This window comes from Pantherophis guttatus, chromosome 10 (assembly GCF_059756535.1).
Source record: "Pantherophis guttatus breed Tessera chromosome 10, ASM5975653v1, whole genome shotgun sequence".
Lineage (NCBI taxonomy): Eukaryota > Metazoa > Chordata > Lepidosauria > Squamata > Colubridae > Pantherophis > Pantherophis guttatus.
The window spans coordinates 24,064,418-24,082,791 of record NC_142072.1 but is presented as its reverse complement, the minus strand read 5'-3'; the positions used below and the strand labels follow the sequence as shown (position 1 = coordinate 24,082,791).

The 18,374-nt window shown below is 42.3% G+C and overlaps 1 protein-coding gene across 2 annotated transcripts in view; it reads right to left on the bottom strand.

The window, feature by feature from the left end:
• SMAP2 (small ArfGAP2) overlaps positions 1-16,487 on the bottom strand; it is a 53,308-nt gene extending 36,821 nt beyond the window's left edge. The window contains exons 1-2 of one of the 2 annotated variants that reach the window (XM_087876802.1): positions 15,443-16,481; positions 15,135-15,249 (exon numbers count right to left, since the gene is read on the bottom strand). In XM_087876802.1, coding sequence (XP_087732928.1) covers positions 15,135-15,237 — 103 coding nt within the window. In that variant the 5' untranslated portion in view covers positions 15,238-15,249; positions 15,443-16,481. Of the gene's footprint in view, positions 1-15,134 lie in introns of both variants that reach the window. The other variant, XM_087876803.1, reaches the window with a different exon arrangement.
• Positions 16,488-18,374: the final 1,887 nt, after the last annotated feature.

Sequence of the window (18,374 nt, the reverse complement as noted above, 5' to 3'; positions counted from 1 at the left end):
AGGATTTAGAGAAGTTTGCTTATGTTCACTCCAAATATTTTGGAAAAACCCTTTGTCTGACATCACCTCAGCACTACTCAGTCTACAATATGGGATCTATTCCCGAATTCTTAAATTTCTGTTTTACAAACTATAGCTTTCTAAAAGAAAACAATACAGGAAGCTGGCTTGCTGTAAAGCAATGGTTTCTGCAGTCCCTTTTCTTGAAAAAAAAAAAACCCTTCTATGAATCGTACCATTTCTACCCCTGGCAAGGAGAAATGGCAAGTGGAAAAGAGGAGAAAGTAGAGAAAATTTTTGTTTGTTTTTTGGCTCTAAGTATGTTTATGTACTGGTAACTTCCTTTGTTGTTTTGTGTGTTTTTGTTCTGCTTGCATGGGTTTCATCTAATATTTAAGAGGAGCAGGGTGTATACCTTACGTCTGTCTGTATTAAGGAAGGCATTTTTCGGCACATGGATCTGTGAGTTTTTTGTTTTTAAATATCTTACTGTATGGTGGCTGTTTTATTAGAATACCCCATTGACACCTTTCAAAATGACAAACAGGGTCCCACCAATCCAAATGTTAATATTATCTTGTTTGGATGAATCCATAATTTCAAACGCATAGTAACAGATCCAATCTTAAGGGCAATATCTGTCCCAAAACAAATCTTACACAAACCAATGTAAAGGTTTCCATTTGTCATGTAATTCTCAGGGCACTTTCATATCCATCCATGACATCTCAGAAGGATCTGAGAAGGCTTTCTGAAATTAATAGATACCACCTAAGGAGGAATTACATTGTGATCGATTAAACTATGGAACAGCTTGCCTCCCAGAATTGTGGGTGCTCCATCGCTGGAGGTTTTCAATAAAAGATTGGACAACCATTTGTTCGGGATTGTATAAGGACTCCTGCCTTGGATACGGGTGTGGACTAGAAGACCTCAAAGGTCCCTTCCAGCCCCATGATTCTATATGCAATATCCAACCCTTTTTCTATAAAGCAATAGCATACGGTATATACACAACTCTGCAGACCTTAAAAAAAATGTTCATTTAAAACACCCTTTTAAAGAATCAGTCATGGGAGGAGACAAACTTGGAAAATTTCTGAATTGGATATTGTTCCAATCTTGGTTTGCTATGTCTGAACAAGAGAGCTAGTATGCTTTTCAGTATAGTGATTAAGGTGTCCCATTTGAACTGGGAAGGTTCAGGTTGAAATCCAACCTCAGCTACAGAAACTCACTAGGTATCCTGGGCTGTGAGGATAACCTTGAGGAAGAGTAATGTTTGTATTAATGATTTTGGTGCTCACATCTGGCATTCCTTGAAGGACTGACATCAGATACTTGGGTAAAGGTAAAAGTTCCCCTCACACATCTGTGCTAGTCGTTCCCGACTCTAGAGGGCAATGCTCATCTCTGTTTCAAAGCCAAAGAGCCAGCGCTGTCCGAAGACGTCTCTGTGGTCATGTGGCCAGCATGACTCAATGCCAAAGGTGCACGGAACGCTGTTCCCTTCCCACCAAAGGTGGTCCCTATTTTTCTACTTGCATTTTTTACATGCTTTTGAACTGCTAGGTTGGCAGAAGCTGGGACAAGTAACGGAAGATCACCCCGTTATGCAATACTTGTGTGACAGTTGTTATCTCAGTGTAATGTACCTCACAAAGTTGTTTTTAAGGGGAACAGCTGATAGGGAAAGAGATGCCCGTTGCCTTCAGCTTCTGGAGGAATGATGGGTTGTAACTCCAAGGAATTAATAAAGTTGTGCCCCTTGCTTAAGATGTCAAATCTCCTGTGCCCAACATAATAAAGAAAGAAAAAGAGACAATCACTTCCTAATCTTTCTGAAAACAAAGTTCCAGTTTCTAAAAAGCCAGTTTTGACTACTGTCTTTCACGATATTCCTAGAAGCTACTTCTATGTAACTGTCCCACATGAACTGAAACCAAAGCCTCGAAATGATTATGGAACTCTTCTTATTGTCCACAATGGAAACAAAGCCAAAACATTTCCCCTTCCAGCTGAGTCTGACCTGGAAACAAAATGTAAACATGTTACATTTTGAAAGCAGGGAAAACATAAAAGTGTACAAAACAAAATAAAAATAGAAATTTAAGGCGGCAGCCTAGACCAGGGGTGGGCAATTGTGGCTCTTTTACAACCTGTGGACTTGAACTCCCAGAATTCCTGAGACAGCTTGGCCAAGCTGTCTCAGGAATTCTGGGAGTTCAAGTCCACAGGTTGTAAAAGAGCCACAATTGCCCACCCCTGGCCTAGACCATCTGAAAACCCCTAATGTAGCTTCCATGGGCTAAAAGGGCCACTGGAATTCTAATGGACATTACTGCGCTCAACCACACTTTTATCCATACAACTGGAAACTGTTGTATCAATGTGCCACGGTGGGATGAAAACCACCAAGTATGGAGAAATCTGAAGCTGACATCCAGAGGTTTTGATGGCAGCTGGCAGTGGTGAAAGGCAAATTTTTTACTACAGGTTCTGTAGGCGTGGCTTGGTGGGCATGGTGTGGCTTGGTGGGCATGGCAGGGGAAGGATACTGCAAAATCTCCATTCCCATCCCACTCTGGGGCCAGCCAGAGATGGTATTTGCCGGTTCTCTGAATTACTCAAAATTTCTGCTACCGGTTCTCCAGAACCTGTCAGAACCTGCTAGATTTCACCCCTGGTGGCTGGGCATAGCAAAAACTTAAGAAACTTTTCTGGTTGGAGACAAGGTGTTTACACTTCAAACTCTCAATCTTACTCACAGGAAGTACTTGATATTACAAAGAGAAGTAAAATGTTCCAATTAAGTACTAAGAATAAAGATCATAAGGTTGGTTGGTTTGAAGCAAAAACTGCTAATGCAATCTATTTTTCTATCTGCTCCCAAAAGAGAACTCTTTCGTTTAAATTAAAAACTCAACAGATTCTCATTAAACTCCACTCAACCCCTTTTCCCTCACTTTCCCTGCCCAGCCCTGCTATTTAACTGCATCTATAGTAGTCCTACAATCTGAACCATTTCATTTTGTGTATCTCACTGCTGAATCTTAGGGGAAGCTGTATGAAATCATGTTTCCAGCTCTGTAAGAAAGTGATTTTTCACAAGCACATCTGGTCTTTTTCTAGATGCAAAAACTACCTTGATTCAGTTTTACCATGAGAACAAAATATATGTTATCCTTTTTCCAGGTCATCGCTGGACATTAATGCAACAGGATCTTTGGAATATAACAGTAAACAATGAGTACAGGTAGTCCTTGACTTATGGCCATAATTGAGCCTGGAATTACGATTGTAAGTCATGATGGTCATTAAGGCAGTTAGCATATAATCACACCTGATTTTACAACCTTTTTTGTAGTGACCATAAGAGAGCGCTTTGCTTGTTAAGTAAACCTGTTTCTTTTAATGGGTGTGTTTTGCTAGAAACCAGAAGTAAAGGCTGGAAACCTACAAAACGTGCCAAAAATCATGGTCATGTGAATGTGGGACACTGCAAATGGCTTTAAGTGTTAGCTGGTTGCCAAAGGCCCAAAATGTGATCACATGACCACAGGGTGTTTTTGTACAGCTTTCAGAATTCTGGACCAGGTCATAAGAAGTTCTAGGGAGGTCTGTCATAACTTTGAACAGTCACTAAGCAATCAGTCGTTAAACAAGGACTACCTGTAGGTGTGCTTGAAGTCAGCGAAATAGACTGTTTTTTTTTTAACCTAAGCCATCTTCTCTTCCCTGATATAGTCTGACGTTCATGAGTTCCCATTCAACACAACCAACAGCATAATTTAGTGTAACTGGAGTGCAATTGGAGAGAAAAGCTACCTTAATTCCCACTTCATACATATAGCTGCAAGTAACTGGGGAAAAAATTGTCTCGGTGAATTTACTTTGTTGTAGCACCGTGTCAAGTTTCTACCATATTAAACATGCTGTTGGTTGCTAGAGAATCATTTCCATGTTGCAATCAGCCCAAGTAGGTTCTCGCATAGAAGGGAGCAAACTGGCACAAGGGGCATTTCTTTTCTAAAAAAAGCTGCCATCTGCGGAGACATGCTGGAAAAGTTTAGGCCTGATTTAACCCTGATTTATGCATTCCTATAAGCAGGCTTGGAAGATGCCTGTTTTTGATTTCTGCCTGTGGGATGATGGAAATATATACAGCAGGACGGATAATCCTAGAACTACTCATTTTCCCAGCTTGGTTTTTCTCAGCCTAATTGGCAGCACCCTGCAAAATATATTCAAGTCTACCTTTCTCTTTCCTGCAGCCTGTTCCAGGGTGGGGAGTGTTGTGGTCTGCCAGCAGCCTGCGGAGCTGGCAGCGGAGTCGGACAGTGAGGAGGCTGAGGAAGAACATGGGCCAGTCCTGGAGGCTGGGGAAGCCCTGGATGAGAGCTCTGCGTCAGAGGCAGAGATGGGGCCAGGGCCATCTGGGGGTGATGTGCGGACTCCAGAGCCCCCAGAGTCAGACAGCAGAGAGGCAGAGGAACAGAAAGAGCCTGTTCCTAGTGCACGCATGAGAAGAGCTGCCAGAAGGCAAGAGCAGCTAAAGCAAACAGGATGACTTGGGAGTAAGGCCAAGAGATGATTGGCCCCTCCCATAAGGCTTAAAAGATCAGCAAGGGCTCTTGGGCTCTTTGTCAGAAAACAATGTTGATAAGATTTGTTTCTTGCCTTGCTGCATTTATTTCTTGTTGGCGTCTTCTGCTTCTGAACTTTTGCCAAGAGAAGCCTTTGGCAGTTTGCCTAATTAGACCAAGGTTGGTGATAAGGCTGAAGAATTGTGCTATGAAGAATTTGTTTTGAATTAGTTTGGACTACGCTGAGAATCAGTTAATTCTCAGCTGTTCTAATAAAGTCTGTTTGTTTCAAACTATTTGTGTCTGATAATACCTACTTGGGCCTGGGTCACAACAGGGATATCAGAAAGAGGAAGGGAGGGAGGGAGGCGATGAGTGCAGAGAGTAAGGAAGATGACCTTGACGGAAATATGCAAGAACCGTCAAAGAGGCTGTCAGGCCTTGAAACCAAGAGTGACACATGGTGATTCTTGCAAGTTGGGTTCTTTGTGGTGTAACACCTAGAGACAAATGCTTGCCAGAAAATCTATCACTCTAGTATCTGCATCTACAATATACAGGTAGTCCTCGAGTTACGATCACAATTGAGCCCAAAATGTTATGTTGCTAAGTGAAACATTCGTTAAGTGAGTTTACCCCATTTTATGACTTTTCTTGCCAGAGCTGTTAAGTGAATCATTTTGCATTTGTTAAGTTAATCACACGGTGGTTAAGTGAGTCTGGATTCCCCATTAATTTTGCTTCTCAGAAGGTTGCAAAAGCTGATCAGTGGGGAGACTGGGACATGGCAACGGTCATAAATATGAACCACTTGGCCAAGCATCTGAATTTTGATCACGTGACTAGGGGGATGCTGTAACGATTCTAAGTGTGAAAAAACGGTCATAAGTCACATTTTTCAGTGCCGTAATTTTGAACGATCACTAAATGAACTGCTGTATGTCGAGGACTACCTGTAGTCTGAGAACTATTGGGAACTATCCTTTTTCCCTGAAAATAAGACATCCCCTGATAATAAGCCCAATCGGGCTTTTGAGCGCATGCATTAAAATAAGCCTCCCCCCCGAAAATAAGCCCTCCCCGAAAATATTTAAACGCAGGTTAAGGTAAGGCGGCAAGAGGAGCCCCATCTTGCTCCACACGCCCCAAAATAATAAGACCTCCCGGAAAATAAGGCCAAGCTCTTACTTCGGGGTTCAAAAAAATATAAGACAGGGTCTTATTTTTGGGGAAACATGGTATTATTTCTCTCACACATAATATCTGAGTTGAGTTACCTCTTACTTGTCTGGAATCCTCCATCCTGGGAATCTACCTCCTCAAAACATTTCACCACATCAACCTTGTTTTTAAGTCTTGAGAAGTGAGCTAATATCAGGAAGTGACTCAGGCAGATGCCTTCCTGATTCACTGGGGAGCAAAAGGGGAAGGAGGGGCAGCCCAGTCAGGACTTGCGAGATTCTGTTTTAACAGCCAATCTAAATGAAGGATGTTTTAGCCTTCCGGTGAAATTTGTTTCCTGCTCAGGTCTATGGGAGTCCGGCAGGAGACAGAAAAAAGTGTGTGTCCCCAGTTTTTGCTATGCTCCCCTCCACTCACTCTTTGCATCTACCGCGTAGCCCAAACAGCACTACAAGTTGTCCTCAGTTTACAACCACAATTGAGACCAGAATTTCAACTGCAAGGCAGTGGTTAAGTGAGTTGTGCCCAATTCTGTGACTTTTTGTTTTTTGCTGGGGTTGTTAAGCAAATCACAGCAGTTGTTAAGTGAATCAACACAGTTTTCAAGCCAATCTGGCTTCCCACATTGACTCTGTTGGAAGCCAGCTGGGAAGGTGGCAATCGCAGGAATCCAGATGCTTAAACACTTAAACAGTTGACAAGTGCCCAAATTTTGTTCTCAATTTTGCCTGGGGTGGTGGTGATGGTGCAATGGTCTTAAGTGCGAGAACCAATTACAAGTCACTTTTTCCAGTGCCACTGTAACTTTGAACCTTCATTAAATGAATGGTTGTAAGTCGAGGACTATCTGTATCCAGACGTTTTCTATAGAGAAGGAAGTCTGCTTCTGATTACAGCATCCAGCTTCATGTGTCACTAAATAACCTATTACAACACAGCAAGTTAGGGCAGACAATTTTCTTTCACTCAGACTTGAGTATTGCAGCAGGGACCTCATTGCTCAATAGTAGACGAAACAATGCCAGAAAAACAGCAACTTTACACAACCACTCGCTTTGCAAATCAGTGTCTGTAGATGTAAGCTGATAATGTAAAAGACACTCTCCTTTAAATATCAGGATTGTTACCTACAGGTCCTCTAAACCAGAGGCCCCCAACCTCTGGGCCGTGGGTGTGGCCTATTTGGAATTGGGCTGCACGAGGGGCTGGCTGGAGCGTGCATATAGCTCAATTTACAGGAGCAGCGGGCCGGTGGGCAATTGTGTGCATGCGCACTGGCCTACCGCTCCTGCATGATGTAATTCCCATCCCCTGCAGCCGGGTCGCCATCCGCAACGGTTGGGGACTTGCTGCTCTAAACTAACCTTCTTCTTCTTCATCATCATCCCAATTCTGCAAGACACATTTGGCCTCACAAGGTTGTTGAGGCCCAATGCATTATCCCAGATAGATTATTCACTAACTTGGCACATTTTAAATGGAAAATGTAGCCCTTTCCCCAAATAAAGCAGGTCTCTTGATATACAAAAAAAGTCCTATTTTCTAAGCTAAAATGACATATGCTTGCCAGAGAGAGAATTAATTCTTCTTACAACAGCGAAAGAGTTGCTCAACTACAGAAGCAGAATATTACTTATCTAATCTCAATTTTCATAATCATCAGAGTTGATATAACTGGGAGTCTCTAGATGATACAGGCCTAGTGGAGAAGGGACATCATGTCTCTTAAGCTCAGCAAAGAAGCTTGTATTTTTTTAGCCAGAATATCTAGTAGTTTATAGTGATATATCTCAACGGGGAAAAATAAAATTATCCATTCATTTTTTTTTAAGGAGAAACATCTGACAGAATTGATGCATAGACTCTATGAGAACAAGCACTCAGCATCTAGCTAACTAACTAATGTCTAATATCTGAGATGTTTATATTTAGGATTTGAAGAAGCTTGTCTTCTCAGCCTTCCTCAAGAGATGCATTACGGAAGGATTGACTTGGACACAAGTTTATCCTCTGATCAACACAGAGACAAAACATACACACAGAATGTAGATGCAACACAAAGGGGAAAGATTTCGCAGGAAAAGATGAGTAACACAGTACAAATCTGTGGTCAAGTGAAAAAGTCTTTCCATATAAAAGTCTTTCCAGTCAACTATAAAATGGAAGAGAAATGGGTTTATAACAGCTGTTATTCTGAGAATCCATACATGGAACAACAGAAAAGAAAGCATTTACAGGAAAGACAATTAAAAGAGACAATTGGGTAAGTGTTAAAAAACCAAGAGGAATGTAAGAGTTTGCTCTGCATCCATGGGAAGAAAGAGAAGACAGCACCCAACCTCATGCACAGATCTCTGCCATCTTGAAGAAGTGGCAGGTGTATCAGCCATGCCTCTCTAGCAACTGAGCCTCCAGAGAACCAGGGAAAACAGAGGGCATCCCACTGAGTAAATACTCATTACCAATAACATGTCTTATATTTAACTCTCCCGCATGAACTGAAACCGAAATGGTTGACTGATACGAGGTGAAATGGTTACTGAAGTGTTATTGTCCACAACTGAGGAAAAAAAAAAAACCAAAATAATTTCCCTAACAGCTGAGCCTAAACTAAATAAGCAAAATGGCCTGTTTGTTCGCCATTCGTTTAGTGACAGTTCAAAGTTACAACCGGGCAGCCCTCATACTTACAATCATCTTCACATGATGATCACATGATCAAAATTTGGGGGCCTTGGCAACTGGCATATATTTAGGACGATTGCAGTGTCCTGGGCTCAGGTGATTGCCATTTGTGACTTTTCCAGCTGGCTTGCAACAAGCAAACCGCCGCAAAAGGGGTTGTAAAATTATGTGTCTCACTTAACAACTACTTCATTTAGCAATTTGGATGCTCCAAGTCCAGTTGTGGCTGTGAGCTGAAGACTACCTGTGTATTTATAACAGAGGTCTTCAAACTTGGCAGCTTTAAGATTTATGTTCTTCAACTCTGAGTTGAAGTCCACAAGTCTTAAAGCTGCCAAGTTTGAAGACCTCTGATTTATCAGAACAAACAAGCTTTTCAGATTCTGAAGTCTTATAAGAATCTACTCTACCAAAATTTCATGGAAGATGCAAAATAAACCTTAATATAAAGAATAAACTTTGAAACACTGAAGAGGAGTTTAAAAAGAAAGAGTACATTCAAATTAGATTAGGTAATCCTCGACTTGCAACCATTTGTTTAGTGACAAATGCACTGAAAAAAAGCGACTAATGACCGTTTTTCACCCTTATGACCATTGCTACATCCCCATGGTCACATGATCACAATCTGGACAGTTGGCAACTGGCAGGTATTTATGACAGTTGCAATATCTGGAGATCATGTGATCCCCTTTTGAGACCTTCTGCCAAGCAAAGCCAGATTCACTTAACAACCGGGTTTCTAACTCAACAACTACAGTGATTCACTTAACAACTGTCTTGCTTAGCAATGGAAATTTGGGGCTCAATTGTAGTCGTAAATCAAGGACTACCTGTAAAGCAAGGAAGAAAACCTTTGCTTAGTACAATGGAAAGCTTTTGTCTAATCTTATCTACCAGTAAGTGTGAGACATGACAAGGGAAGGTAAGTAACACTGAATCTCTACCAATGAAAAGGATATCTAAATCATGCCTGCTTCCAGGCATATCCTTCTCCAGCCCAATTATCAGACATGAAATCATTTCAATGTAAAAAAAAAAAAAAAGATTCTGGCAACTGTTTTATTGATGATTACAAGAAGCAAGGATAGTTTAGTCAAGATAGTGCCCAAATATTTTTTTCCCAACCCTATCTGTTTCCCAAAAAATTTTTTCCTCTTCCCTTCAATCATGTCTGATTCTCAGAGACTGCTTGGAAAGCCCCTGACATTTTCTTGGCAAGGTTTTTCAGAAGTGTTTTGCCATTGCCTCCTTCTTAGGGCTGAGAGAGTGACTGGCCCATGGTGGGACTAGAATTCACAATTCCTGGTTTCTAGCCTGATGCCTTCACCAGGTAAAATACCAAACTGGCTCTCAAAAACATAAACTCTGAACACTATTATTAGCAAAGGGCTATATTAATGTAGCATTAATGTAGCATTGGATTTCTGCAGCTTCCACTGTAAACTAATTGATGTGGAATGGAGGAAACATGTCATATTTTATATCGACATTATACAATTTTCCAATTGAAGTTTAATGATTAACTCTTTAACCCAGAAGTTTTCAAACCTCATGAAATGGGACTACAAGGCTATCCCGAACAATGCAACCGTTTACAGAGTATTTGAGATGACAAACTCTGCCTACCGGAGGTATTGGCTAAACTGTTCGGTTTCACTATTATTGTGCAATTTAGAAACAAACAAATCCACTTGATGGATCCCCGGAATGCTCAAAAAACTCATTGCAAAGAATCGCTGATAAACCAACCTAAGAAATCAAAACCTCAGTGATCTCCCCACCTCTCTGTCATTCTTGACTGGTCAGAACTAACTTTACTGGACTCAACCCTGTAGGTTATATTTAACTAATATTGTTCTGTTTATTATTTCCAATTTAATTTAATTTTAATGTGTTGTAAGACATCCAGCCGCATCTGAGATGGAGTGTCATATAAATTGTTTAAATAAATGAATAAAACATATCCAAAGAAACTGCCCTGTTCTAAAGGAATTACAAAAACAAAGCTTATAACACAAAACTCAAAACATTTATTGGAGCTTATTCTAAATTGTTAGTGAAATACTACTCAGAAATCATTTTATTTGATTAAATGAATGCAGAATTTAAACAAGACAATTCACGTGCCATAAAAGGACATAAAAAAAAACCTAGTACTTAAATGTACTGCAGATACTATTCCTAAGGAAAAATGGAATAAAATGTTTGACACTGGTATATTATTCCACTACTATTTGCTAAAACAAATACAGTAACTTAAAATACATAATAACCAAGTTGGAAGGGACTTTAGAGGTCTTCTAGTCCAACCTCCTGTCCCAGCAGGAGACCCTATCCCATTCTGGACAAATGGCTATCCAACATCTTCTTAAAAACCTGCAGTGATGGAGCATCCACAACTTCTGAAGGCAAGCTGGTCCATTGATTAATTGTTCTCAGTGTCAGGAAATTTCTCCTTAGTTCTATGTTGGAACTCTCTGATAAGTTTCCATCTGTTACTTCTAATCTTCCTCTTGGCGCTTTTTTTTTTTTTTTTTTTTTAAGAAAACTCGTTTTCTTAAACATCATTGTTTCATATTTGGTGGCAATGCTGTAGAGCTCAAAAATTCTGGAAGATGATTTATCATATTTTTCTTTAAGTTGAATTCTCTTTCCAACCAGCTATTTTTCTATTAAATATTGCCAAACCTTATATTCCCATGAAGGATAGTAAACTGGCTTTTTATATGATAACATTGACCCAGATGCTGTATGCTCACATTTACTCCCCTCTGCAGCAAAATAGCAAATGAAGTTCTAGGAATAGACACAATGTAAAAAAAGAGAAAAGGTACAATATTTGAATAGGAAATTTGATACAGAATTTAATTTAACTTGGACATTATTCATGAATAATAATTCTGCATTTCAGCTTGTACCACCTATGAATTTGGGTTTCTCTTAACGTGAAACTTAAATACCTATGTTTTTCTAAATAAGGGTAGAATTTTCAGCTTAGACTAAATTTTTATCTATGATTCACACCATGCATACTATGATGGCTATTTATTGCATATTTACTCAATTTTAATATTGTTCTATGTTTTAAATATAGGATATTTTAATATCCAGCACTATTTTAATAATGCTTTGAATTCTTTTTCCTCCAAATTCACCATTTAAACTATTTAAGAACATGGATAGGTAGGTGCCTGCATAGTTGACTGATTTACAATTTACCATATCTTTATTTTTATTCACTCTTCTCCTGCTGGTAAATCTCTTTTTTTAAAGTTTTTTTGTTTGTTTTCCAATGTTCCTTGATTATGCTCTTAAATATCTGCTGCAATAAAAAGTATAATTTGCACACTCCGGATAGATTGGATCTAAAATTATGATCTATTTTTATTTCTCATTTTAATAACATAGACAGTTTTACATTAATTAAAAGTGCAATTGCAGACCCACTATGGTTTTAAAATAAACTTCAGGGAACATTTAGAAAGCATTTCTAGCTAAGGGTCACAAAAGCAAGTCAAAGTTTGGCTTCTTAGGGAACCATCATACAAATCTAGTCTAAGGAAGAGACGGACCAGGGTTAACATGATAGCATTTTTCCAATATTTGAGGGGCTTTCAGAGACAAAAGGGGGTTGACCTATTCTCCAAAGCACCTAAGGACAGGACAAGAAATAAGGGCTGGAAGTTTATCAAGGAGCGATCCAACCTAGAATTAAGGAGAAATTTCCTGGCAGTTAGAACAATTAACCAGAGGAATGGCTTCCCTCCGGAAGTTAGGAGGGTTCATCACTGGAGGTTTTTAAGATGAGACCAGACAGCCATTTGTCCCAAATGCTATAGGGCCATGATGGCGAACCTATGGCACGCATGCCACAAGTGGCACACAGAGCCATATCTGTGGGCACGCGAGCATTGCCCTAGCTCAGGTCCAGCGCGCATGTTTGCGCCAGCCAGCTGATTTTTGGGCCTTCCGGTCCCATTGGAAGTCAGGAAATGGGCTGTTTCCGGCCTCTGCGGGGGAAGGCTGTTTAAGCCCTCTCCAGGCTCCTAGAAAGCCTCTGGAGCCTGGGGAGAGCGAATAACGGCCTTCCGGTCCCACCAGAAGTCAGGAAACAGGCTGTTTTCACCCTCCCCAGGCTCCAAGAAAGCCTCTGAAGCCTGGGGAGGGCAAACAATGGGCCTACCGGGCTATTGCATGCTAAAAGCAGTGGGAGTGCGGGGAGGGTCAGGTGCACATGTGCAGGGGGCAGGGCTCATTGAATTATGGGTGTGGGCACGCATGTGGACAACCCCGCCCCCATGCTCCCCCCACTTTTGGCACGCGACGGCAAAAAGGTTAGCCATCATGCTATAGGGTCTCCTGCTTGCACAGAACACTTCCAACTCTGCTGTTCTATATTCTGTAAATATCATCCAACCTTCCAGTAGAGAAAGGCTAGAAGAGTCAGCACCACAAATAGACAGGAAAACATGCAAATAAAGTCAAGAAACTTTTTTCGGAAATGGGACCCTTTGATAAAAGAACAGGAAGAGGAAGACGGAATGGCAAATGAGCCGTCAAAAAGCCAAAATGAAGCATTCCGCAATGCTGGCATTTACAGTCTCTCTAGTACTGTAGTGCTGACCTATCCATGAAGAAATCTGCCTTTTTTTATTTTTATTTTTTTTTACAATTCTTCCTTTAATGAGGAAATTTAAGCCTATCTCTACCAGAAACCAAAATCTGGTATCCATTGTACCTAATCCTGCAATTCAACTGCTAAAGCTATTTGCTCGACCATTTGCAACCTATTGTAGGAGGAAAGTCTATAGTAGCAAAAAACCAAAAGAAGTCTGGGACGGCATCTTTTCTAACAAATTTTATTCAATTATTAAAAGGTTTGGTGAGCCAAGGTTCATCTTATCAGATGGCTAGAGTATCTATGAGATATTCTATAATACACAGACACAAACACACTTACTGAATTTCTATGAACGCCTGTCTCAAGCAAGTGACTCTACATAAACCACAACCTGTGTCTACAATCCATTTATGCATCTCATGAAGTGAGCTGCAGCTGGAAAAAAAAAAGAAGAAGAAAAGCTTAGGTGGTTTAATAACATTTGCTAGTTGAAACAGGAGCTACCAGATTCTTTCTGATCATTTGAAACCCAGCAACTGATACACAAGCAAATGGCCCTGAAAAGAATAGGAAGTTTATTTTTTCAGTTCCGTTTCAGGACAAAAGATGAAAACAGCATTATATGGGGAGCCAAAGATATATATTGTGGAAGTTTAGTTAAAAATTGACTCAAGGTAAGATTTAAACCAATGATTTCCTGTGTACACAAGCAGGTATTGCTTTGTAAACTGAATTCATAGAGTTTACATAGCGTTTTTAATGTGCTTCTTGACTTCCAAGTAAGTTTGCTAGAATATACATTTAATTTTACAGGACTTTGAACTACTGTACGTCATCTATATTTTTCTTCATAGATGGAGGCAAAAGTCCCCGTATTTGGCCTTCTGGGTTACAAACCTGACCATGAGTATGCAGACAGAGTCACTAGCAAGGAGCAGGTGTGCCTCCAAACACTAAATGCAAAAGCAAGCCATTACCAGCGAACTAGAGCAAACAAGCCAATATATGCAAGAAACAAAATAAACCAACCAACCAACCAACAAACAACAACATTCCATTCTCCAAATGTTTCATTTTTTGACCCCCGGGATAGAGCAATTATATCATGACTAAACTCTTCTGACCTATCTTCTAAAAAATCGTTTAGGGTCAGTATCTTTAATCAGCCTTCCTGAGACTCTTTTCATATACATTTTGAAAATCACAATTAGTTTGAAAACAATAAAGCCAACCCTTTTTAGGTGTAAAGTTTCCCAACTTGCCTGCAACCATGTCAGCTAGAAAAGTATGGCGTTTATGGGTAGGAAGCTGTAAAAAAAAATTTTTTTAAAGCAAAGACCTGCTTGGGCAGACAGCTATAGGTGCAAAAAAAAAAAAAGTTTGAAACCCAAAGCTGATTTTTTTCTTTTGGATTGAATCCAATATTTGCTAAATTCAACCTACCCATTTCTTTTCTGATGCTTCTCTACATGTGAACCCAAGGTAAAGCCAAGTATTCAATGGCAATTTGCTTTTTCTGGGTAGAATACCTGTAACCACGACTGCTGCCAACTTTTGACGGCATTATGTAACAAACTGCAAGCAAGCATCCCTTAAATTACGAACGGGTTCCTTCCCTTCTAATGAAAGCCAGCAACCTTTCTATTTCTGCGCCCACTCCAATTCTCAACCCCAACCTGCCCAGCCACAGATCCTCCACAGCAAATATTTCCAAGAAAGGAACCTGCATTGCATACTATTGCAGTAGAGCGTTGGAACAGCCCTCTACTGGGTTCAGGGAAGACAACCTGAAATGCACAACGCTTGCGGCTAGAACCAACACTATGGTGCTGCTTACACAAAGCAGAAGCTTACCTGTGTGGGAGTTTGCGTTATTTCTTGCTACCGGCAAACGCTCACCTTTCAACACAAAAAAATATGCCGGCCAGTATACATGCTCAGTCACATCTATCTTCTACCCTTTCTATGGGGAAGACCAAATTCAAGGACCATTCTGGCCCCAAAGACAGACAGACAGACACACCACACTCACAACATTTACAAGCCACACAGGTTACCTTTCGCCTGACAGTCTGCACAGTATTTGTTCTCTTCTTGCAGCAGCAGGTTGGTAAGGACAGCCTGGTATCTGTCCACATCCCGCACGGATTTCCCTGTCATTGCAGATCAAAGCTGGCTCCGTAGAAGTGCAAAGAAATAAAGGGGGGGGAGTTTTAAAGGGAGGAAGACCCTTTTCCTTCCTCAGTGCTTCCAAGGAGCCTCTCTGGCCATGCAACTCAGAGGGAGAGAGAGAGCCAAGTGCAGCCACCCGGGGCTTCCCTACTCCCTTCTACATAACCAGTGGTGGCTGACTTGAGAAGATAACCTCCAGGCAGCAGGACTTCCTCTTTCGGATCTCAGCAGATACCCTGCTCCACCTCCTCCTCCTCCTCCTTCATCTTCTTCAAGGTTGTCCCACAGCTTTGAAAGTGGCCAGAACGTTTCTCCATTGCCTTGATGTCAATTGCCCGGACACACGCTGGTTGGCACAAGGCAGGCTGGCGAAGGTTACACCTGCAAAGCCCCTGAGGGCAGCCTCTTCCTGGATCCCAGATGGCACCGGCTTAATCCAGGCACCCTGAGGGCAACTCCAAGAGGCCAAGAGCAACCTTGGTGTTGGAGGACGGGGATGCCCTGTGTGTGTGTGTGTGTGTGTGTGTGTGTGTGTGTGTGTCTGCAGGCTCAGGATCTCCCACCCCTTTGGGCTTCTTTTCCAGAAAGACTAGACCACCCCCACCCCAACCTGGCAGACACAAGGCAGCAGCCCCCCCCCCTTGTTCCCTCCACCACCCAGGCCTCTGTGTGTGTGTGTGTGTGTGTGTGTTGTGTGTGTTTGTAACCCTGAGGAACCCCCAAATCAGTGGGGGCTTTCCAACAGCCCCCTCCCCTTAAGAGAAGCCCCCTTCTGAGGCTCCCCAAGTCCCAGCTTGGGACCACCGCAGCCTCTGGGAGAGACCTCACCCCAGCAGGACAAAAGGAGGAAATTGATCCCCCCCACCCAAGCAACGAAGGGGCTGTGGACGGGCTGCCTTCCCCCCTGCCCCAAATACTGACCCCCAAAGCCCCCCCTCCCTCAAATTGGCCTTTTCCAATCTCCTACAGCCCTTAAAACGACCCCCCTCCCCCAGCCCCGTTTGCCTCAGCCTTTTTTGGAAGGAGGCGGGTCTAAATAAATAGAGGAAGGGGCTTCAGAAAGGGAAAGCCACCCCCACCCCCTCACTCCTATGCGCGGAGGAAGGAAGGAAAGAGAGGAAGAAAGGAGGGAGGGGAAAGAGGGAGGGAGGAGCGTTACGCGCGCCCGCCCTCCTTCCTTCCTGGCTGCCTGCCCCCCCCGCGTCTCCAGGCAACGGCCGACGAGAGGCTCCTCCCCCTCTCGCCGCCTGGCACCGCCCACGGCCAGGCGCACGCGCCCTCTCTCTCTCTCTCTCTCTCTCTCTCTCTCTCTCTCGCGGTTGCGGAACACGGGCGTGGGCGGGGAAGGGGGAGGGCGTGACTGCCCGTTTAAGGCCCGCCTCCTTCCTGAGGAGAGAGAGAGAGAGAGAGAGAGAGAGCGCCCGCCCGCCCGCCAGGCAGGAAGAGCGAAGAGCCAATCGGAGGACCAGGAGGAAGGGCGAGGGGCGGAGCGAAATAGGCCCGGTGGGGGACAGGGCGTGAATGGAGGAAAGGATGAATGAAAGCAAGCGCGAAGCGAGCAAGGAGGGCGGGGGGGGGGGGAGCGGGAGCGGCGTAGCGAGTTAAAGTGCGGGTTTCGGGCGGGGGCGGGGCTAGAAGGGAAAAGAACTTTCCCCGAATAGGTAATGCTTGAGAAGCGGCTGGATTTTATTTATTTATTTATTTATTTATTTATTTATTTATTTATTTATTTATATTTGTATATTTATTTTTATTTATTTTTATTTATATATTTTTATTTATTTATATTTATTTATATATTTATAATTTTTATATATTTTATTTTTATTTATTTATATTTACATTTATTCATTTATATTTATATTTATTTGTCAAGAACATATTAGGTAATTTATATAATTATAAGCATGAATTGCATACATAAAATAGATACAAATAGAGGGAACATTAGGAGAGGGACGGTAGGCACGCTGGTGCTCTTATGCAGCCCCTTACAGACCTCTTAGGAATGGGGTGAGGTCAACAGTAGACAGTCTAAGGTTAAAGTTTTGGGGATTTGGGGAAGAAACCACAAAGTCAGGTAGTGCATTCCAGGTGTTGACAACTCTGTTGCTGAAGTATTTTCTGCAATGGAATTCGGAGCGGTTTACCTTGAGTTTGTATCTATTATTTGCTCGTGTATTGTTGTGGTTGGAGCTGAAGTAGTCATTGACAGGAAGGACATTGTGGCAGATAATTTTAATTTTAGGTCAGACCGAAGTCGGCATAGTTCTCAGTTGTCTAAGCCCAGAATTTCAAGTCTGGTGGCATAAGGTATTTTATTGCGGGTAGAGGAATGGAGGACTCTTTGAGCACCTGGCTTCTCCAGATACGGCTGGGGAAGCCCCTGCTGGACGGTGCCTCGCAGGGTGAATTGTAAGCGGCTTATTGCTTGCAGAACCCTGGAGGCAAATGAAAATCTTCATTTCTGGGAAATATGTATTGGCCCATGATGGGGAATCTATAACTCTCCGGAGCAGCATTTCTCAAACTGGATAGCTTCAGGATAGGGGGGGACACGATAGGAGGAGTGTTCTTCCAATATTTGAGGGGCTTCTACAAAGACAAAGAGGGTCAACCTATTTGCCAAAGCACCAAAAGGCAAGATGAGAAACAATGGATCAGGGTGAAATCCAGCAGGTTCTGACAGGTTCTGGAGAATCTGTAGTGGAAATATTGAGCAGTTTGGAGAACTGGTAGCAGAAATTCTGAGTAGTACGGAGAGCTGGCAAATACCACCTCTGGCTGGCCCCAGAGTGGGATGGGAATGGAGGTTTTGCAATATCCTTCCCCTGCCACGCCCACCAAGCCATGCCCACCAAAACACACCACACCTACCAAGCCACGCCCACAGAACTGGTAATAAAAAAAATTGGATTTCACCAGTGCAATGGATGGAAAGTAACCAAGGCGAGAAGCAATCTAGAACTAAGGAAAAACTTCCCAACGGTGGGAGCAATCTACCAATGGAACAACTTGCCTTCAAAGAGTTGTGGGTGTTCCATTACTGGAGGCTTTTAAGAAGATTGGACTGGACAGCCATTTCTCTGAATTAGTACAGGGTTCTCCTGCTCAAGCGGGGGGTT